The sequence below is a fragment of the Cervus canadensis genome, chromosome 25 (assembly GCF_019320065.1).
Source record: "Cervus canadensis isolate Bull #8, Minnesota chromosome 25, ASM1932006v1, whole genome shotgun sequence".
In the NCBI taxonomy this organism is placed as follows: Eukaryota; Metazoa; Chordata; class Mammalia; order Artiodactyla; family Cervidae; genus Cervus; species Cervus canadensis.
In genome coordinates, this window is record NC_057410.1 from 8,417,260 (window position 1) to 8,440,330 (window position 23,071).

At 42.1% G+C, this 23,071-nt stretch overlaps 2 protein-coding genes across 4 annotated transcripts in view; one reads left to right on the forward strand and one right to left on the reverse strand.

Annotated features, from left to right (window-relative positions):
* The window catches only part of GNS (glucosamine (N-acetyl)-6-sulfatase), a 46,669-nt gene extending 44,707 nt beyond the window's left edge, over positions 1 to 1,962 (reverse strand). Inside the window, exon 1 of the mRNA XM_043447397.1 lies at positions 1,613 to 1,962. Within this exon, the coding sequence (XP_043303332.1) occupies positions 1,613 to 1,819 (207 nt within the window). The 5' untranslated portion in view covers positions 1,820 to 1,962. The remainder of the gene's footprint in view (positions 1 to 1,612) is intronic.
* A 15,483-nt stretch (positions 1,963 to 17,445) lies between these two features.
* Positions 17,446 to 23,071, forward strand: part of TBC1D30 (TBC1 domain family member 30) — a 102,223-nt gene continuing 96,597 nt past the window's right edge. The window contains exons 1-2 of one of the 3 annotated variants that reach the window (XM_043447067.1): positions 17,446 to 18,217; positions 22,581 to 22,745. In XM_043447067.1, the coding sequence (XP_043303002.1) occupies positions 17,806 to 18,217; positions 22,581 to 22,745 (577 nt within the window). In that variant the 5' untranslated portion in view covers positions 17,446 to 17,805. The remainder of the gene's footprint in view (positions 18,218 to 22,580; positions 22,746 to 23,071) is intronic. The other 2 variants (XM_043447063.1, XM_043447062.1) reach the window with 2 other exon arrangements.

A 23,071-nucleotide genomic window follows, 5' to 3' on the forward strand; every position in this document is an offset into this window, starting at 1 on the left:
AACCTGATTAACACACTAAGGGGAAGAAACCTTAGATACACACAAACCACACTGGTGGTCTATGAGAGCTGAAGAAACTGAATCCTGAATACCTCACAGTAAAGTGATGAATTTTGTTTTCAACTGAGCTATGAAGACTTGGCCTTTTAATTAAGTCACTAAATCATTATTAATTTTTGATGGAGATGGCTTGATTTTTCTGGACAAAACACTTCAAAAATACATACGAAAATGTGTTTAGAAAGGAGTTTCGTGGGACTTCCTTGGTGGTCCAGTGGCTTCAATTCTGTGCTCCCAGTGCAGGGGGCATGGCTTCAGCCAAAAAAAAAAAAAAAGTTTCGTTAGGAGGGTAAGTGTGGCAGCTGGAATGGTGGAAAAAAACAAGTAAAATCCATGAAGGCCATTAAGTCAAGATTCTTCAAAGTCAGTGGGACCAAGCAGAAACTAAAAGGCAATGAGGTACACGTGGCAGGCACAAGTATGGAGTTAAAACGCAAGCATCTTAAATATCATTTAGAAAAGACTCTCACACTCTTGAACACAGCTAAAACATATCTACATATGGATATGCTTACCTTGACTGCCATGTTTCACACATTTTCTATTCTACTCTATTCCGTAGGAAAGTAAAAATGCTGGTGGCTACTCACTGAACTGATTTCATAACTCACTTATGGGTTGAAATCAGCAGTCTGAAGGACCCTGAGCTAGAGTGTTCCCACACAGTAAAACTTAGGAACCTCGTGCCTAAAGTGTTTCAAAACAAAAAGAGAACTGAAAGGAAGAAAGCAATAACGAACTTGTTTTTAAAAAGATTTAAGAGGAATGCCATACCCAGGATCAGAGGACTAGTCAGGATTCTGTCTGTACAGCCACAACCACTCATGTGCCTGAGGCAAGCCACTTTCTGGGCCTCCCGGAGGTAGGGGGTTGAGTAGATGTTCTTGAAGGTCACAAACTTGAGAATGCGAAGATACAGAAGTAAAATTCACCCTGGCAAAGAATGAAGTCTCGGAAAAACATCCATCTGATACCAAACGGGAGGGCTGACAGTATTTAATACATCAGCCAGGTGTTCAATTAGGCTAATTGAATCTTCCTGATTCTTGTAAGGCAACGCATTCCCTGAAGAGTTCGACAACCTACCTACCAGAACACTTCATGTCAGCACTTCTTTCGTAAATATGAGGCACAGACATCGTACACAGGGTCAAATGCATAAGTGGCCTCGGTCCCTCATAGAGGCGGCTGGATTTCGCCCCTAGCCCAAAAGACAAGCAAGGCTTGCGTCCTCTTAGCCATCACCTGCTCCTTATTGGTTCACCCCATCCCTGACTGACGTCCACGAGGTTGTCTCGAGACATGAAGCAAACTCCTCAGCAGTAAGGTCCAGACTAGAAGCTCTGTGTGTGGACCCAGAACCCACACAAGAGAAAGAGGAAGCAGAGTCCTTCACCTCTACAAGCGGGCGTATGGCCCTGGAGCGGCGAAAGCAAATCAGCTCGGGGTAGAGGTAGCGAGGTGAGGGAGTCCGGGTGGGGAAGAAGGGCCAGAAACCCCGGAGTCAGCCCAGGAGGTGCAGGGGCGGGGCGGAAATAAAAAGAAGAGTTACCATGCCGCCGAGCACTTCGTCCTGGTCATCAGCGAGAAGCAGCACCACGTTGGGCCTCCGAGAGCCCTTCGCCGCCCCGGAGACCCCCAGGCAACCACCCAGCACCAGCAGCAGCAGCAGCGTCGGCGGCGGCGCGGGGCTGCCGGAGGGCAGGTGGCGGGGGCCGCCTCGCCGGGGCCTATCTGGGGCCAGAGACAGGAGCCGCATGGCGGACAGGGCTCCGGGGGGACCCCGGGCGCAGCGGAGAGACGCGCGGATGACTGGAGAGCGAGAAGCCCAGGAGCAGCTGGAAGAAAAGGGTGTACACTGAAGGGGCACGGGCTCGGGTCAGGCGTTTTCTCCCGGGCGCGATCACGTGAATCGGGGGCAGGAGGCGGAGCGCGCCGCGCGGTCACGTGACGGGCGGCGGGGCGGGGCTTCGGACGGAAAGGGAGCCGGGCGGGAGCAGCCGGTAGGGAAAGCGGGAAGTGGCCTGGAAGGGGCGAGAAGGCTGCCGATCGGTGGACCCGCCCTTGCTCCCAACTCGGGCAGAGGTTGGGTTCTGGTAGGACCTGTTTCGGAGTGCTTTGCGCAGGGATGAAAATGGGGGGAAGATCGGATAAAAGGGAATCAGCCAATAGGAAGCAGTTAACGGCATCCGGTCCAATCACTTCATGGCAAGTAAATGAGGAATCAATGGAAACAGTGACAAGACTTTATTAGGGGGAGCTCCAAAATCACTGCAGACGATGACTGCAGCCATGAAATTAAAAGACGCTTGCTCCTTGGAAGAAAAGCTATGACCAATCTAGACAGCGTATTAAAAAGCAGAGATAAAAAAAAAAAGCAGAGGTATTACTTTGCCAACAAAGGTCCGTCTAGTCAAAGCTATGGTTTTTCCAGTAGTCATGTATGGATGTGAGAGTTGGACTAAAAAGAAAGCCGAATGCCGAATAATTGATGCTTTTTAACTGTGGTGTTCGAGAAGACTCTTGAGAGTCCCTTGGACTGCAAGGAGATCCAACCAGTCCATCCAAAAGGAGATCAGTCCAGAATATTAGCTGGAAGGACTGATGCTGAAGCTGAGACTCCAATACTTTGGCCACCTGATGCGACGAACTGACTCATTTGAAAAGACCCTGATGTTGGGAAAGATTGAAGAAGGGAGGAGAAGGGGACGACAGAGGGTGAGATGGTTGGATGGCATCACTGACTGGATGAGTTTGAGCAAGCTCCCGGAGTTGGTGATGGACAGGGAAGCCTGGTGTGCTGCAGTCCATGGGGTCGCAAAGAGTCAGACACGGCTGAGCGACTGAATTAAAAAGGGGTAATATGCCTTCCAGGTAGTGGAAGCTGGCGGGCAAAGTCTGGGTCTTACTGTATTTAATCCCTGAGTCAACAAACGCTTATTGAAAGCCCTTATATATAAAATAGCTTTTAATATTTCCTTCAGCTCATTTTAACTGTAAACCTGTCTATACTATTCCTCAGCTGATACATGATGTCAAACCAACAGTTTCAAGATATTTTGGCAGCCTAAATATCCCTTGATGGATTTGGGAGTATTTACCCTAACATTCAATTGGTGAGTTTTTGAAAGACCTCTTAGATGATGTTGGAAGCTGTGCAATTAAGCAAAAATCAATACACTGCTTTATGGCTACCCAACCAAATATTAAGTAAGCTTTGGGGGGAAATTCCAGGAACCTAGGACTCCAAATATTTCTGTAATAGCTCTAGGACAGCTGTCACTCTGCCCAAGTCTAAGAAACAGAACCATCTCTGGCCTTGGAGGGTATATGTTTAGTGAGATAAGTCATACTGAGAAAGACAGATACTCTATGTTATCATTTATATGTGGAATCTAAAAAAGAAAACAAACTAGTGAATATAGCAATAGCAAAAGAAATATCCCTGGCAAGGTGAACAAGCCTTATTATCAACTGAGGACAGCAGGCTGTACCTTCTGTTTCCGAACAGATAGAGTGTATTTTCTCTAAGCTGAGCCCTCTGACTGGAAGTCTTCAAACTTGTGGAAGCTCTGTAGTAGTATAAGGTAAAAATAATTATGGAAGGGCTTAGGAATATCATACATGCAACTAGCAGGCTTATGCAAAAGGTAATGTCCTTTGTTTTATCACTAATTTTTAATAGTAAGTACAGAAGACAAGAGAATTTTTTAAAAGTGAAGTAGAATATATAAACAGATAACTAGGAAGGACCTACCATATGATACAGGAAACTCTTACTCAATACTCTGTAATGACCTGTATGGGAAAAGAATTTAAAAAAGAGTGCATTTAACATATGCATAACTGATTCACTTTGCTATATAACAGAAACTAACACAACATTTTAAATCAGCTATACTCCAAAAAAGTTTCTTAAAAATGCTGTGAAAAAAGAGAATGCAGTAGGTTTCCACTGTAAAAGAAAACTGTGTTGGGAATCTGGTCAGAGTACTCCCCAGATGGCCCGTGTAGTGTGTTTCAGCCTCAAGGTTGGCTAATTTTGCACCCTGATGGAAAAACTAACTCCTATATATTCAGACTTCAAGGCTTCCAGTAAGACTTTCTGTGCAAATAAAAATAATCTATCTGCACTGATGATCCAAGTTGTAAAATTTTATCACTGTTTTTGTTTTGAAACTGGATTGTAAATTATTTGAGGCCAGAGACTGTACAATTAGATACCAGCTTTGTTCCAAATGTTAGGCTCGTGCTGAGGACACACTGTTCCTCTTTCATGGAATTTGCAATCTAGTGGCAGAGAAATTTGGGGCTTGCCAGGTGGCTCAGTGGTAAAGAATCTACTTGGCTAAGGCAGGAGACACAGGAGACTCGGATTTGATCCCTGGGTCAGGACGATCCCCTGGAGAAGGAAATGGCAATCCATTCCAGTATTCTTGCTAGGAAAATCCCACAGACAGAGGAGTCTGGAGGGCTACAGTCCATAGGGTCACGACGAGTTGGACATGACTGATCATGCACGCACAGGAGAGAAACACAGTATAACAATCATAAAAGTATATAATTGCAAATAGGGAAACATGCTATGAAGGAAAAGTAGAATGTGATGAGCATTTAAGGGGGTAGTTCAGTTCAGTCGCTCAGTCGTGTCTGACTCTTTGCAACCCCACGGACTGCAGCACGCCAGGCCTTCCTGTCCATCACCAACTCTGGGAGCTTGCTCACATGCATGTCCATTGAGTCGGTGGTGCCATCCAACCATCTCATCCTCTGTCGTTCCCTTCACCTCCCACCTTCAATCTTTCCCAGCATCAGGGTCTTTTCAAGTGAGTCAGTTCTTCGCATCAGGTGGCCAGAGTATTGGAGCTTCAGCTTCAGCATTAGTCCTTCCAATGAATATTCAGTACTGATTTCCTTTAGGATGGACTGGTTGGATCTCCTTGCAGTCCAAGGGACTTTCAAGAGTCTTCTCCAACACCACAGTTTAAAAGCATCAGTTCTTTGGCACTCAGCTTTCTTTATAGTCCAACTCTCACATCCATACGTGGCTACTGGAAAAACCATAGCTTTGACTAGGCGGAGCTTTGTTGGCAAAGTAATATCTATGCTTTTTAATATGCTGTCTAGATTGGTCATAGCTTTTCTTCCAAGGAGCAAGCGTCTTTTAATTTCATGGCTACAGTCACCATCTGCAGTAATTTTGGAGCCCCCCAAAATAAAGTCTGTCACTGTCTCCATTGTTTCCCCATCTATTTGCCATGAAGTGATGGGAGTAGATGCCATGATCTTAGTTTTTTGAATGTTTGAGTTTTACTGATCTATCTAAGATACCGAAGAAATAACTTTGAATGACAGTCTGAAGTTTAAAGAAGGTAATTTTTATTTTTTTATTTTATTTTATTTTTTTAAGAAGGTAATTTTTAATAGAATAGTTGGTGGTAGAATGCCTCCTAGGCTTCCGAGGTAGTGGTGTTAGTGGTAAAGAATGTCTGCTAATGCAGGAGGCACAAGAAATGTCAGTTTGATCCCTGGATTGGGAAGATCCCCTGGAGGAGGAAATGGCAACCTGGTCCAGTATTCTTGCCTGAAAAATTCCATGGACAGAGGAGCCTTGTGGAGTCCAAGGTGTCGCAAACAGTCGTACTTGAATAAGTGCGGGGGACGCACGCGCGCGCGCGCGCACACACACACACACACACACACACACACAGAGTCTCACACACACACACACACACAGAGTCTCCTAGACATAGACTTCCGCATTTGCAGAGGCTCTAAGAATGTGCATTCAAATAACTTAAAGAAGCCAGCATGGTTGCAGCTGAGGCAGAGAAGGAGAGGGAGAGGGAGGCAAGGTCCAGACCCTTTGTTGAAGATTTTGGTCTTTAGCCTAAGGCTAATGGGAAATCACTGGAAGAGTAGAGGAGAAAAACAGTCAGACATAAATTTGTGTAAGATCCTTTTGTCTGTGGCATGGTGTACAGACTAGAAGCGGACAAGAATGCGTAAAAGTAGATCAGTTAGATGGAGAAGATGATGATGACAGAGGCAAAAACAGATTTTATATGACCTGAAGCTCATATACAATTTGGGGGGCTCCTTAAGCAAAAGAATAGCAATTATAAACACAAAAGTTATATTTAGACTGAGAAGATAAATAAGGGGACTTCCCTGTAGCTCAGACGGTAAAGAATCTGCCTGCAATATAGGAGCCCTGTGTTCGATCCCTGGGTTGGAAAGATCCTCTGGAGAAGGGAATGGCAATTCACTTAAGTATTCTTGCCTGGAGAATCCCATGGACAGAGGCTGGCAGCCTACAGTGGGTGGGGTCACAAAGAGTCAGACACAACTGAGCAACTAACACCAGACTGAGGAAAGACATAGTAATATTATAAATTACTAAAAGTTGAAAAATATTATGAATAATGCAAAATTTTAAAATAATGAAATATTTTATTAGTTAACTGTCAGACATTTCTCTCCAAACTTTTCCCCCAATTTTTATGGGGTCTTTAATTGACTCTTGATATGACAATGGTTTGTAATATTTTCTATAGAGATAATACAAAGATAATTTATTTTTTCTCTAGCATGGTTGATCAGTATTTGTTTTTCATTAATACCTCAGAAAAAATATTTTCATCTTCGTAGTTCATTGTTTGTGTGTGAATGTGTATGTGTGTGTGAAATTTCAGAAGCTCTATAAATTTCAGAAGCATTTCAAATTTTCCTGCACAGTTACTAATCTTCGATATTCTTTGAATTGACAGCACTAATTTAGTGATCCGTGCACTCACTGTAATCACCTGTTTTGAGTTTAGATCATCTTCATTGATGTTTGAGGTCAAATCAGAAAAAAATTTAAATATTTTAAAATGAATTTATATGACTCACTTCTCCTTACCAATTGATTATCAAATGATTCAAGAGCCTATTTATTACTTTTATTTGCAATTTGTCTCTTCCTCTTAATGAGTTACTGTCTTTGTTACGATCTGAAAAAAAGATGATCACTACTCACTTCTCAGTGTCAAAATAATTTCGCTTGATTTTCTCACTCATCTTTATCACTTTGATATCATATTCATTCATTTTTAATCTCAATTTTATGTCAGTGCTTTAAATCAATAAATCTAAGGATGATGAAAGAAGGTACCTACTATTATATATATATCCACATCAGGAGTCTATAATTTATCAGTTGTTTCATCGAAGCATTCCAAAATGTCTTTCTAAAATTGCAATTAAAATGTTATATTTGAAAAAAAAATGTTATATTTGAGTTTTTCCAATGGGTTGAATAATGTTATTACATCTCCTGGGTATTCTGGTTTGTCTTCTGTCATTGCAAATACACTTCAGAGTCCATTTTCGTTGAGCCTTATGTTGTAAGGGTTGAACACCTTTGTAAAGCGCAGACCTTTTACTGTACTTAGACTCTTCAAAGAAAAATTCCCAATGGTATATGTGTTTAAAATATTCCATATAGTAGTTGACCCTGAAAATAAAACACACAGCTGTTCCACATTATTGAAGTAGTTAACCATGTCAAGTACTTTGAAGGCAGCCTTTCCTCTCACAAAAATAAGCTGAGGAGTTTTGCATGGCTCTTGTTCTGTCAAGTTGTCTTTAAAGAGCCTGCAGCCTTTTGGCTTAATCATGCTAACAGCTGTGCTGACATATGACTGATTGTAAATGTTGCTCAACTGCATGTTAAAATAGCCCAAATCTTGTCTCACTTTAAAGTTTCATAAATGTTTTCAGTTGGCTAAAAAAATTAAAACTTATTAATAGGGTTTCCTATTAGAAGAGTAGTGCACAATAATTGACAACTGATCAGTATTTGTCACATCCTGAACAGAATATGAAATGTTTTTATTTGGTGTCTGGTTATGAATTTGACTTACCACTTTAAAAAACAAAATTATTTATTTTTGCTGTTAGCTCTTAGTTGTGGCACACAGGCTTCATCACCCCACAGCATGTGGTTTCCTTGTTCTGTCAACAGGTGTTCAACCCTTGTCCCCTGCATTGGATGGTAGAATTTTCTTTTTTTAAAAAATAATTGTATTTACCTATTTATTTATTGGCTGTGCTGGGTCTTCGTTGCCACGTGGGCTTTTCTCTAGTTGTGGTGAGTGGGGGCTACTTTCTAGTTGCTGTGTGGTGGCTTTTCATTGCAGTGACTTCTCTTTTTGCTGAGCACAGGCTTTAGGGCGTGTGGTCTTCAGTAGCTGCAGCTCAATGGCTCAGTAGTTGTGATTCCCAGGCTCTAGAGCACCGGCTTAATAGCTGTGGCACAGGGGTTAACTTGCATGGAGGCATGTGGGGTCTTCCCGGACCAGGGATAGAACCCATGTCTTCTGCATTATCAGGTAGATTCGTTACCACTGAGCCACCAGGGAAGCCCTGGAAGGCAGATTCTTAACCACTGGACCACTGGGAAGTCCCATGACTTACCACTTTTAAGAAAGCATTTTCCCATCACTTCAATTAATTTTTCATAAATTATTTTAATAAAATAAGTCATACTTATTCATTTTGTCATTTTCCCCAAGAGTTTAAACCAAAATGTATAAAATCCAGCTACTGAAAAATTTCCATGAAATTTTTTAGGTATACCACCATCTTTTATCATAACCTGTTTCACTTTTAATAACCTCCAAATTCTAGCCTCTGGCCATGAAAGAGAAACAGGGCCAGATTAACCCTCTTGCTCTGAACAAGTAGAAAACAGGACAAAATGTATACTTGCACACAATGGACAAGAGTCAATGCAAGATTGAAATCTATGTGTGAAGGAAAATAAACAATTGCCCCAGTTTTCAACAGGGGAGGCACATTCTGAACCAGGGAGCCAGAAAAAAGATAACATGTAGAATAAAGTTGAATTGAAAGGAGAAAGGTTCAGTTGAGGGGGGCTGAAATAGCTAGAACTTGGGGCAAACGTTCCAAAGGGGAGGAAGATATGTAGGTGCAAAGATATATAAATCTGCAAAGATATCCTTGTGAGACATTGTTGAACACTAAGATGCACATGCCGAGGGTGAAGGCAGTACCACCTAAGGCAATGAATGACCAGGGAGATGTAATAATTCTGAGAGGAGTTGGAAATGTTTGCAATCCGACCATCTAGAAGGGAAAGTCTTTCTTGATCACAAGGAGCCTTCAGTGGAGAACACAGAAAGGTTACACTTTTGTAACAGAGCTAAATTATCATGAATGAAAAAGTACTGTATGCCTACAATAAGCAAGTTAGAATACAAGTCTCAAAATACCAACCTGATCTGCAAGAAACAACTTGCCCGCCAACCCAAGGCCCCATACTCTAAAAGAAGGCGACAAAATCTAGACACACAATATAAAATTTACAAGGGCCTAGATCCAATAAAAAATAAGTACTACACAGGCCCCCTCAAAAGGAGAATGTGACCCATAGCCAAAAGATAAATCAGTTAGTAAAAAGAGATAACAAATGACAAGATGAATGAATTAGCCGATCAGGGTGTTAAAACACCTATTATAACCGTATGTCATAATAGAGTTTAAACAGATCTGGGCAGCCTGCAGAACATCTCTCCATCCATTACATTGATGATATCATGCTGATCAGGTTAAGATGAACAAGAGGCAGATAACAGGCTGGAATCTTTCATGTGACACAGCTCCTGAGGATAGGAGAGAGACCCTATGAAAATTCAGGGACTTGGTACTCAGTAAAGGATCTTAGGGGTCCAGGGTTGTGTCAGGACATTGCCTCCAAAGTAAAAACTGTCCACTGCTTCTTCTACTTGCTGAAAAAAAAAAAGTCGGGCTGAGGGGCGGGTGGAGGCACATTGCTTGGTAGGTCTTTTGGTATTCATGCACAACCCATTCTATCTAGGAGTATTGCTCTAGCCAGTATGCAGGGTGACAGGAAAGGATACCAGATTTGGGTAGAGGCTGGAGCAGATAGGGCTTCCCAGGTGGCACAGTGGTAAAGAATCCACCTGCGGATGCAGGAGATGCAAAAGACGTGGGTTCAATCCCTGGTCAGGAAGATCCCTTGGAGTAGGAAATGGCAACCCACTCCAGTATTCTTGCCTGGAGAATCCCATGGACAGAGGAGCCTGGCGGTCTTCCATCCATGGGGTCACAAAGAGTCGGACACGACTGAGTGGCTGGGGCAGAAAAGCTCTCTGTAGCAGAAACGGCTGGTAACACAATCTGTGGGGCCCTTTGTTAAAATAACAGGAAAAAAGTGCCACTGAAGATAGTAAGATACAAAGGTTTTCATTAAGAAATATTGGATTGCTTACAAAATACAATAGGGGTTATAGTGATAGATGAATAAATAACACTAATCTTACAAACTATAAACATTTTTTTGGTGTTATAATTTATATAATACAATAAATAATAATACTTTATTAATGTGATATCTTAATTGATGATATAATTTCTCTGGCTTGCTTCCCTACAAATTCATTTCATAGGCCTTCAAAATGTGTATTTTTACCAATGTCATTTTTCAATTGATATAACTAAAAGCGATCTCAGTGGCTCTGAGCAAATGCCTGAATTGCAAATAATTTTTGATAATTTTTAATTTTAAGGAGGATATTTCTTCTAATATAAATGATACTGGAGCTTTTAAGGGTACTCTATAGAGTGTATAACTGGGATAAATTTTTGACAGATTATTTCAAAATACAAATTTTAGCACAGGTAGAGCTAATGACTGTGGAATAATTTTTATAAAAACATTTAATTATTTCTACAGATCAGTTTTATTTAGATATGAATTTAATTTTAAATGTAAATCATACATTTTTATAATTTTGCAATTGTAAAGTTCTAACTGGTGTAATAGTTACATTTTAATATTTCCTCTGACATTTCCTATGACTTGTGAAGGGTATACAAGAAACCTCAGGTGGCTTCAAGTTTTTATATAAGTGCCTGTATATGCATTTTACCACTGTACCTTCAATTATAAGAGAAAATTAAAATTTTAAGTTATTTTCATCACTAGTAACTCATTTATCCAGAGCTACATATGAAAATAGTGTTCTTTTCCATCCAGTGCAATGATCTTTTTAAAAAACTAATTAATTAACTAACTATTTTTGGCTGCCATGGGTCTTTGTTGCTGCACATGGGCTTTCCCTAGTTGCAGGAAGCAGGGGTTACTCTATTTGTCTGAGTGGGCTTCTGTTTATGGTGTGCTGTCTTCTCATTGCAGTGGCCTCTCTTGTGGAACATGGCCTCTAGGCACATGGACTTCAGTAGTTGCTCAATGACGTGTGGAATCTTCCCAGATCAAGGATTGCAGGGGACCTGTGTCCCCTGCATTGGCAGCCAGATTCTTATCCACTGCACCACCAGGGAAGTCTGCATGCAATGATCTTTAATTTCTATCTAAGCTCGTGGATATTTGATTTGCCACATTGTAGAAGTTTTCAAAACCAGAGACTCTAAACTCTTTGAAGAACTCTAATAATTTTCTGATATGCCTTATTTCAATATCCATATGTGTGCTTTTATTTTGTAGTGATTTACTGACAAAGTGTATTGCCTGAAAGCCGGCAGTTCCTGTCCTGGATCTCAGAGATCTGTGCAAACATCGTTGGGGAACAGATGGGCAAGCTATACCCTTACGGTAGGTCTCAGTATCAGTTTTAAGTAGAAAATCTTCCTTTCCTCCTGCTGCTGGCTGCTGCTTTTCCACTGTTCTCTCCACTGTTGCTGCCGCCAGCCCCGGGCTCTGGTCTCTGCCTGCTCACCTGGGGGCCCTGAGGCTCTCTGGCCTGCCTGGAGATGGGGTATGACAATTTCTTGGTGCTTGGCTACTGCCTGCTCTACCCCTAATCCTGGTTTATCTCCACTGTTTATGCACACCTTCCATTGTCCCGTGGGACTTCACTTACAAAACACAAGCTGAAAGAAAATATTTTTAGTAATTTCAAGTTGATGACAACAAAGTGTTAAACCAAGCCTGGGGACTTGCTGAGACTGCAGATCTGTACAACTGCAGAGGTCATATCTTGCAGTCTTTCCCGTTGGCAGTTCCAACTCTTGGTGCACACAGCCCTTCTGCTTGGGCCATGCATTCTGGCAGATGCTCTGGTACTCCAGGTGTCAGTGATGAGAAAAGAGGCAATGTGAAGCACACTCCAATGGGAAGATCACAATGCAGACTCCTGGGACTTTGGAGCAAAGTTATGCTACCTATAGCAGGAATTACACATCTTTTGAAAAACAGCTCCTACTATACTGAAATGGGACGGCACTAAATGACGATGCTTCCTGAGCTGTCCATCACCAGTTGGGTTCGCTAGGATCCTCAAGTCACAGAGCTGGTCAGCATCAGCAGTAGTTCTGCCGCTGTGCTGTCCTTAGTTTCCCAGTCATGTCCAGCTCTTTGCGACCCATGGACTGTAGCCTGCCAGGCTCCTCTGTCCATGAGATGCTCTAGGCAAGAATACTGGAGTGGGTTGCCATGCTGTCCTCCAGCAGCTCTTCCCAACCCAGGGATTGAACCCAGGTCTCCCACACTGCAGGTGGACTCTGTACCGACTGAGCACCAGGGAAGCCTCAGCAGTAGTTCTACATAAGATGAAATGGTACATCTCAAACTAAGCGTGAATGAGGGTGCACATGAGTGCATGAAGAGATAGTGCAGACTCCCATATCACTCACTGTGGTTACCCTGTATGCCTATCTCGGCTCACACCTGTGGGACTAAAGGCCAGCCGAAAGAGGAGGAGAAAGCCTGAACTTGGTTTTAGGATAAAACAGCTTGGTATATGGGTGGGTGATGGTTGCGTTACAGCCTCACTTGGGCTTGGCCTTGAATGACAGTGGTGAGAGAAAACCTTTTAATGGGCAGAGCTTTGGGTAGTGCACCTGACCATCCAGTTTATGTAGAAAGAAATGATCTAAGGTTAGAGTATACATGGGCTCAATGGCAATGATGAACGGCGTCTGCAGGCTGTTCATCACCCTGGAAGGAAAATGACTGGGAGATTGGAGAAGGGGAGGTCTGGGGCGGAGGCACAGGGATAGACTTGTAGGAACAGGCTCAAAGTGTGAAGATCTTTCCATCAGAAAGCATTCATGTGAGGCACGAAGCAAGGATTTAGACAAAGCAGTTTAGGCAAATGATGTTAGTCGGCCTTTGTCAGTGACTACCTAAGTGCTGCCACAATAGACATCTCATTTTCAAGGAATGTCACTTGAATATGGGTGAAAGATGAGAGATTCAGTTCCCAGCTTATATGCATTGAGCAGTCACAACATTTTTTTTTAACTATTGCAGAGGTGAGGTTATAGTCTGTCACTTTGAAATATAGTATAATAATTTTTAAGCACTAGTCAAATGAGATCTCCAAAGTTCTCTAAGCACTCAAATTTTATGACTTAAATGTCTTTCTACTGTCCACTATGCATTACTACATATTTCCCAAGGTGTCTGTCTAAGGCTTGGTGGCTTTTAAAGTATGAAATCCTCTTTTTACCTCTTATCCCAGCTTTTTGGATTGAAAACTATGATTCTTCATGTAGAGTTATTAAATTGAAAACAGAAATTGTATTGCACTCCAAGGATATAAATAAATTGTAATCAGTAATTAATTTTGAGCAAGAGTGAACTTCCACGCAGAAAAGCTGAAACCCAGCACTGATCCTGTGCATTTCTCTTGTGACTCAAAAATGAGTAATCCCTGAAGGATTAGAGTAAAAGGTTAACTGTTAGATTCTACAAATCAGCCATTCCAAGAATCATCATAATTTTCATCATAGCAATTTAGTCTTTATGTGTTTGCACATGCTGAAAAAAATTATCAAGTTATCAAAAATGTTGAGAGTCTTGTTAAGGTAGTTTTAAATGACAGGTGAACAGAAGGTTATTGGCAAGACTGTGATACAGGTTTGGAAATAATTTAAATGTTCATAGTCTGTATCTTGTATACAGATTTATATAAATTACATTCTATAGATTATAGTAAATTACCCTCAACTTTGAGATAGATGCTTCTTAGCTTCTTGTAAATATAATGCAATACTAGACCTTATATCTGATAAAAAATAATTAATATAATTGTTTAAATATTAAAACTAAAGTTTCAAACAAAATGATTATTATTATTAGCATAGTCAACCATAGTAAATTTAATTTAAGCTATTAATTAGTCATGATCAGTTTGAGATCATATTGTCTAGCCAGTGGTTCTCTCTCATATCCAATTATTTGATTTCAGAACTTTAGGGAACTCATTGCGGTCCTTCCTATTACTGGGAAAGCAGAAAGGCAGGGTACAAACATGGACTGCTTTCATCAACAGCTCTCCTAGGATTCTGTTTAATGGAATTCACTTTTCTAAGGAAATCAGGTAATTGGCTGATCTTTTCTCTAGTTTTCTTGTTATTCATTCAGTTAATTAATTCAACACATATTTATTGAGTACATATAGTGAACTAGCATCTGTTCCAAGTGGTGGGCATACCTCAGTGAACAAAACTGTTTGCTTTCAAGAGCTTATAATTTACTAGCAGAAGACAGAGAATAAAATAAATCCATCGGTGTTATAGTATGTTGGAAGGTGGTGAGTGCTATGGGAAAAAAGAGAACAAAGAGGGGGAAGAAGGGAATACTGAGGGGTGGAGAGCTGCAATTTTAAATGGGGCAGTTAGAAAGGATTCACGGAGAAGATATTTAAACAGAGACCTGACCTGGTGAGAAAAGAGTCACGTGGATATCTGGGCCAAGATCATTCCAACGAGAGCAAGGAGCTTGAATCTACTCTCCTTCTTAGTTTTTATTTTGCCAGTTTTCTCTCCTCAGGAACAGGAGATGATTTTGAAGTTCTGATTAATTTAGAAATGTTGACTGTCAATGACATACTGTGTCCTGGCCTCTTTCACCACCCCCTTCAGCTCAGTTTGAGTTTCTTTATCGGTCCTGATAGTGATACCCCGGGTGTGAATTGTGCTGAAGACTAGTAGTTATCACTTCTCTTACTAGGTGGAGATAGGGAGAAAGGGCTGGGAAATCAGCTAAGAAAAGAGATTCAATCTCAGTGTTTCTCTTTGCTTAAGTCTTGCTTGTTGCAAGGTTTGACATCTGAAGGAACAATTTCAGGACTCAAATGCCATGCCGGAGACAACAGGGAAAAAAAAACCCTCAAAAAACAAAAACAACAATAAAATAACAAATAATTTCATTCCTTCTATTGCATACATTTTAAAGTTAAATGGATATAGTAGTAGTTAATACAGTTACAAAACCAAAAAATACTATTTCTAGTGCAATTTTAAATTCTGGATACATTAAAGTTATAAAACTTCTGCTTCCCTTATAATTAACTCCAGTTTCTAAAAGTCTTATTGCTCTCACTCTTTACACATATTTTGGTGGCGGTGCCAAAGGACATCGGGTTTCTACAGGCTCTATTATGCAAGTGCCTTGGAAAGTAAAAAGTGTACTGAACAAACATGAAACATCACCATTGTTTACCAGGTACATTGTTGTTCCTTTAAAAAATATGCAAGTATTTAACAGCATTAGTTCAGTTCAGTTGCTCAGTTGTGTCCGACTCTGCGACCCCATGGACTCCAGCACACCAGGCCTCCCTGTCCATCACCAACTCCCGGAGCTTGCTCACACCCTTGTCCATCAAGTCGGTGATGCCATCCAGCCATCTCATCCTCTGTCGTCCCCTTCTCCTCCCGCCTTCAATCTTTCTCAGCATCAGGGTCTTTTCCAATGAGTTGTTCTTGGCATCAGGTAGCCGAAGTATTGGAGTTTCAGCTTCAGTATCAGTCCTTCTAACAAATATTCAGGGCTGATTTTCTTTAGGATTGACTGGTTGGATCTCCTTGCAGTCCAAGGGACTCTCAAGAGTCTTCTCCAACACCACAGTTCAAAAGCATCAATTCTTTGGCACTCAGCTTTCTTTATAGTCCAACTCTCACATCCATACATGACTACTGGAAAAACCATAGCTTTGACTAGATGAACCTTTGAGGGCAAATTAATGTCTCTGCTTTTTTAATACGCTGTCTAGGTTGGTCATAGCTTTTCTTCTAAGGAGCAAGCGTCTTTTAATTTCATGGCTGCAGTCACCATCTGCAGTGATTTTAGAACCCAAGATAATATAAAGTCTGTCACTGTTTCCATTGTTTCCCCATCTATTTGCCATGAAATGATGGGACCGGATACCATGATCTTAGTTTTCTGAATGTTGAGTTTTAAGCCAACTTTTTCACTCTCCTCTTTCACTTTCATCAAGAGGCTCTTTAGTTCTTCTTCGCTTTCTGCCATAAGGGTGGTGTCATCTGCATATCTGAGGTAATATAACAGCATTAGGAGATAGACAAATACATACTTACCCATAACGAAATATGTATTCATCCATAATGAAAGCCAGACACTTTAGGTTTTAAGGAAAATTTACTTGACTCTTTGTGAATGACCAGTGATTCAGCATTTCTGTGCTTCAGCTCTCCCATCTGAAGAATGAGGGGAAAAACAAATAGTTCTTACCCTTATAAGTGTACGGTAACATATATGAACTAGTCTTACTGTGGTGATCATTTTGCAACATGTACAAATGTCAAATCACTATGTTGTATCCCTGAAACTAATATAATGTTATATGTCAAGCGGGGATTTCCCTGGTGGTCCAGTAGTGAAGATTCTGGGCTTCCAAAGCAGGCAGTGAAGGTTCGATCTCTGTTCAGGAACTAAGATCCCGCAGGCTGCCCAGTGTGGGCTCCCCATCCCCCAAAATGTGCTCACTCCTTCATTGGGTTAAAGTGTGAATTAAATGGGAGGATTCATGCAAAGAAGTCAGAACAGTCCCTGGCACATGAAAACACTGACAATAATTAATAATTCACAAAAATATCTACAGTGGAGGGGCATCCAGTTCTTCCACTGAGGTCTAGGGTATCATGTAAACTTATTTTACTGATAGAATCAGCAGCGTCAATTTATTAGTTTTGTCTTCTGGTAACATTTATTAAATCCCCCTTCTGTTAGCTCTTGTGCCAGAGATTTAGTCGATCTTAATCTAGGTGAAAGAACCTTTGTTAATCTTAATTCTCCGAAGGAAAAAATTTTACCGCGTTATTAAATCTCAAGTACATGCCAGATCTTCGGAAAGGTTACTGTCGGAATCTGAACTAAGAAACGCCTTTGGGCAGTGCTTAGTCGCTCAGTCGTGTCCGACTCAGGTGGGAAGGTGAGAAGGGCTGGCTTCGAGAAGGAGTATGTGAAGGAGGGAGCTCCCGGCCTCGGCCTGTTGCTGGGTGTTTGGAAGTCTCCCAGGCACCTTTTCCTACTGGCGGCTGGACAGGACGCAAGAGTTGCCCGCTTTTTGAGTTAATCACTTACGTGCAAGTGAAGGCGGCGGCAGCCAGGGCGCCCTTCCCCCTCCGGGCTAAGGGCTTCATCCTGCTCCGTTCTGGCCACATCCTGCTCCTCGGCTCTCTTTAAACAGTGCTCCCGGGCTCCGGCGGGCCTCACCTGCGGCAGGTGAACCCAGGCATCCACTGGCGTGGCCGCCCCCCTCTCCTCCCCGCCCGGGGCCGAGGAGCGGCGGCGCGGGTTCCGGCCCCGGGGAGGTCGGCCACCGGGGGATCCGGAGCCCGCTGGCGCCGCGCCCGGCCCGGGACACCGGCTGCGGGGCCGAGGCCGCGCCTCCTCCCGGAACTGGCCGGCGCGGCACCGCGGGAGGAGCGGCGGGAGCGGGGCCGGGGGCCATGGAGGTCCTAACGGCCGGCGGGGGCCGGACGCGGCGCCCGCAGCCCGAGGCGAGGCCGGAGGACTCGGGGCGCGGAGCTCCCCCGGCGCAGCGCGCGCGGGGCTCCCGGGACGCCTGGGAGGGCGAAGAGGACCCGGAGCCCGGCGAGCCACGGGGCAGCCGCACGGCGTCCCTGGTGAGCGGGCTGCTGACCGAGCTGTACAGCTGCACCGAGGAGGAGGAGGCGGTCGGCGGGGGCCGGGGGCCCCGGGGCCGCCGGCGGCGCCGGGACAGCCTCGACAGCTCCACCGAGGCCTCCGGCTCCGACGTGTTCCTGGGCGGCCGCGGCGGCGCCGGCGACTCCCGCGTGCTGCAGGAGCTGCAGGAGCGGCCGAGCCCGCGGCACCAGATGCAGTACCTGCGGCAGAAAGGTGAGGCCCGGGGCGGCTGGGGGTGCCCGGGGAGCGCCCCTGTGCAGAGCCCCTCCAGGTCTGCCGGCGCGCACCTGCGCGCACCTGCGCTGATGGGCCGAGCGCCCGGGGTTACTGTTTAGGGCGTCTCCTTTGATCTGTCGCGGCTGGCCAGTGTCACGGATTCATAACTAGTCTTAGTTCTTACTCCACCCCCCCCCCCCCCCCCCCCCCCCCCACCATTCCCTCTCGAGTTGGCGAGTGAAGCATCACTTGTTGGAATGGTAGCCACGGGTCTCCCCCACTCCCCGACCCCTTCCCCATCCTTCTCGTGTTTGCAGAGGCCGGAGGCGAGAGGCAGTCCAGATTCTAATTTCAGCAGAACAGCTGTTAAGACGGGTTTGGATTTTTCTGATTTATCCATCTGAAATTACCTAGAGGGGCCCCAGGCGGAATAGAGGCGACCCTCAGGGCTGGTTTAAGAAGAAAAAAACAGCCGCTTTTTTTTTTTTTTTTTTTAAATCTGCCTTCTTTGGCTACATACTTGGATAGTATTTAGTGAGGCAGAATAATTCAATAATGCAATTTCTAAGCAGAATGTGTGAAATCCATTTCTTAGAACGCCTGATTTCAAAAAGCTCACTAAGTGGATTTTTTTTTCCCCCTTGGGTGGCGGGTTAGTGGAGGGCCCTAGAGCAAATGTAATTATCCTAGCATTTAAGTGCTGGAACCTTCAGTTGAAGAGGTCGATCAGAAAATGGCCTTGACTTTTGGGGGCAGAGGTTAATTTGGTGTTTCTTTTGTTATCAGACTCTGATGCTGCTGTCCTGTCCTAATTGGGATAATTTTTCCCCCCTCAACTTGCCTTTCAGGCACTTACACTTACTTACAATTATCTTTTTGTACAGATATATCCAGACCTCAATTTACAAAATGAAGTGAGGTGTGGAAAACAAATGCTAAGCTATCATAACATTTCTTGAATTAATGTCCTGTGCTAAATTACCAGGAAAGGGAGGAACAAGAATACTATGGAGTGGTCTCCTGTCTCCTGTTATAAGATCAGTCTCACTGGTACCAGAGGGGAAAAGAAACTAGAAACCCAGTAAATCTGTCTGCTTTCTGAAATCTGTGTAAATAGCTTTCAGCTTCCTCTTTTGGCTTCCCCTGAAGATTTTTTTTTCCCCCAGCTGATTGTTACAAATGGCTTCCACCTTCCTCCCCCTGCCTGAGAGGTTAGCTGGAGTCCTGCCATTTAATTTTATACCATTATTTGGCTGTTATCAGAGTGTCTGTTTATGCCAAGAAGTTCCGTAGGGCAATAGCTCTTTCAGAATCCAGCAAAATCAGTTTTGAAGAATTAATTTGGCTTTTCATTTTTTTCACAAGGCTATTTACTTTTCATTACTGAGAGAATTTTGTGGATTAGTAATTTCCTTTTGGAAGAGGAAATTTGGCAAGCTAAAGTTTAAGGAAGAGGTCACAGTTTTGGAAATACAGATCACAATGAGTGACCACTCTCCTAATCATTTCTAAGACCTGTAAGAACCAGTTTTGTCCAAGTCCCAGTCTTAAACTGCTTAATAATCTCTTCTTTTTTTGTAGTCGACTCTGTAAGGAAGAGCATGATGCCATATTATAACAACCCTACACACACACAGATACACGCCTTTATCAATAAACATCATCAGAATACTAAGAATGAAGAATCAAGTGATGGAAACTGCTGTCTGCTGAAATAATTTTACATCTTATTAGGTTATTTGATTTTTTTCAGTATCAAAAAATATCCGTCCTGACATAAAACGGTCAAGACTCTCTTATAAAGTAGATAACCTGTGTGTTAATTCTCTTTTCCCTCTATTAGGGATTTTGCTGTGGCACCTATTTAGACATTTAGCACGTGTGGGTCATTTATTTATGTGAGGCACCACAATGGTTTCTCAGGAAATCCAGGTGCTCTTCTCACTGTTTTCATTAAGGGCGTGAACTTTGGAGTTAGCTTGAGTTAACATCCTGCCGCTTGCTGTTCCTTATGAGCAAGCTCTTTAACCTCTCTGAGTCTCATTTTCCTTACCTACAAATAGGGATAATAATGCTACTGCTTCATCAGTCAGGCAGAGAAAGACAAATATACAGTATCACTTATATGTGGAATCTAACAAATAATACAAATGAATTTATTTACAAAATAGCAACAGACATAGAAAACAAATTTATGATTATCAAAGGGGAAAGCCAGGGGGAATGGATAAATTAGCAGTATGGGATTAACAGATGCACACTTCTATATATAAAATAGATAAGCAACAAAGATTTACTATATAGCACAGGGAACTGTATCTTGTAATAGCCTATAGTGGAAAAGAATTAAAAAAATATAAACTGAATCACTTTGCTGTATATCTTAATTAATACAAATATTGTAAAGCAACTATACTTCAACAAAAGAAAATACTATGGCTTTATAGCGAGGACGTGAGACTTATGTAAGTTAATGTGTATGAAGTGCTCAATAAATGTTCAGTTCAGTAGCTTAGTTGTGTCTGGTGTCTGACTCTTGGCAACCCCATGGACTGCAGCATGCCAGACTTCCCCGTCTATTACTAACTCCTGGAGCTTGCTCAAACTCATGTCCATCGAGTTGATAATGCTTATTTTTATTATTATATACACTAGAGTTCCTTAAAGAGGAGATGATGATCAGTTGATGATCTCTTCAGTTTTCCTCATTTATTTAACACTATGTTAGGAGCTGATGCTGTGGGACATATAAAGATAAAGGAGACCTTATTTCTATCTTCCAGATATTTATATACCAGCAGACGTTGCTGTAAAAGACATTTTCAAATTCAACTTTGATGATTTTTCCTATTTTGGACAGTGCATATTATTCAAAATCATAGATCTATAGGTACCTTAAGAGTCACTGAAAAATCACTCTCTTGTGGAAGGAAAGTGTAATTTAAATGCAAGATGATGATATTCCTACCTCTTTTGTTTCTAGAAGGAACAACTTTAAACATTCAAATTTGCTCTATTTGAAGGAATATAGGTTTAAAGAGTCTCCGGTGTTTTCCTGTTGCTTGATTCCATATTTAATCCTCAGAACCCAAGTATTTTCAACTAAGTGTGTTGTTACTTCTTCTTATATCTCACCACATTTGAACTCAAGGTGAGAGAAATAATGGGCTTTTGTTCTCTTCTTCATAGCAATTCCTATTCTTACTTTATTGCTCTTTATATTAATGTTTATAAATGCTGTTCACATTTGTTTCCCAGAATAATCTTGTATAATTTGAGACCTGGAGTACTGCCTTGTCTAAGATCAGACAGAACGTTGATTAATCCAAAGGCAGTGTTTTTTAACTCAGGGTCAAATGCATTTTTCATAATGAGGTCAGCTGAGGATGACAGCTGTTAGCGCAAATACCCCCTCCACTTGCATTACTCAGACCCCCAAAGTTCACTTCCTTTGATCTCTGGAATATTTTTCTTACTTTTGAACATTTCTTTTGTCTCTCTGATCCTCTCTAGTTTCTCTAAATCTCTTTCAGAATGAGTAGATCCAAACCGCACACAGGACCTCTAATGAGGGCCTCGCCAGTGCCACGCCAAGTAGAAGGCTTCGCTCGCCTGGCAGGTCACAGTATGACTAATGATAACATTAAGTATGATTAACAAAACCCCCAAATTGTAATGGTTATTCACGTAAATGTTGTGATGGCTTCGATTCTCGTCTTATTTCTTTTGTAGAAAAACTGATGTTGAGAGTATTAGTTTTATGGATGTGAACTATTTTTCATTTATCTGATTGAAGGAAATGTATTTTCTATTGTATGTGGACGTGAAGTATTGTCCCAATAGTCAAGCTATTGGAAGACTGTGTATTTGAAACAAAATGGTCATCACTGCATGTATCTACATTACAACATGCAGTATTACCTACTTTTAACTGATCATTTACAAAGCTGAGTACTTAAAAATGTTGTTATCAGCTGTTAGGTTTATCACTGATTTAACAGACTAGAAAATTCTCTTTTCTTGCAAATTTACTGTCTGAACACTTTAATGATACAATTTTGAGTCAATGAAACATCCAGCTCTGGTTGCAAATTTACATCTTAAGATTCTTTGCTTACATGTTACAGGTAGCCTCAAGAATAAAATTTTTTTACAGTATTTACCTAGACAGGGAAGGAAATAGATGAGTGATTTATTTCATCAGAATCTCTTAGCTGAGTATGTATATGTAATCCTGGGTGAAAATTCAGAATTGCTTGGTTTAAAGGTTGTTTCAGAGATTTATCTTATGATCAGTATCATATTGGAATTTGTATTCCTCTGAGAGTATTTATTGTTCTATTTTCCTTTTTGCTGATAGACATGAATGAACTGGAGACGATCCTTGGAGAGCTAAAATACAGGATTGGCATTCAGTCAGCGAAGTTACTTCGGCAGCTGAAGCAGAAAGATCGGCTTGTGCACAAAGTACAGAGAAACTGTGATGTTGTGACGGCATGCCTGCAGGCCGTGTCTCAGAAGAGAAGTAAGTGCGGAGCGGGGCTAGCCCGTTAGCCATGTGGGACTGGAGTGCTAGTGACGCTACATCAGTAGTCACGATATTTTTGAGTATTTATATTGAGAAATTTTAAATGGAAGCCTATCCCTTCAGAACCAAGAACGATGAACAACTCAGTCAGTTTCCTATATTTTTCATTTAAAGTGTATATTATTGGTTTGGCCCAAAAGTTTGCTTGGGTTTTTCCATAAGATAGAATGGGAAAACCTGAACGAACTTTTGGGCCAAGCCGATACATATCTGATGTTACAGACTTGGTTTTATTATTCTAAATTTGAAGTAGTATTCCACTT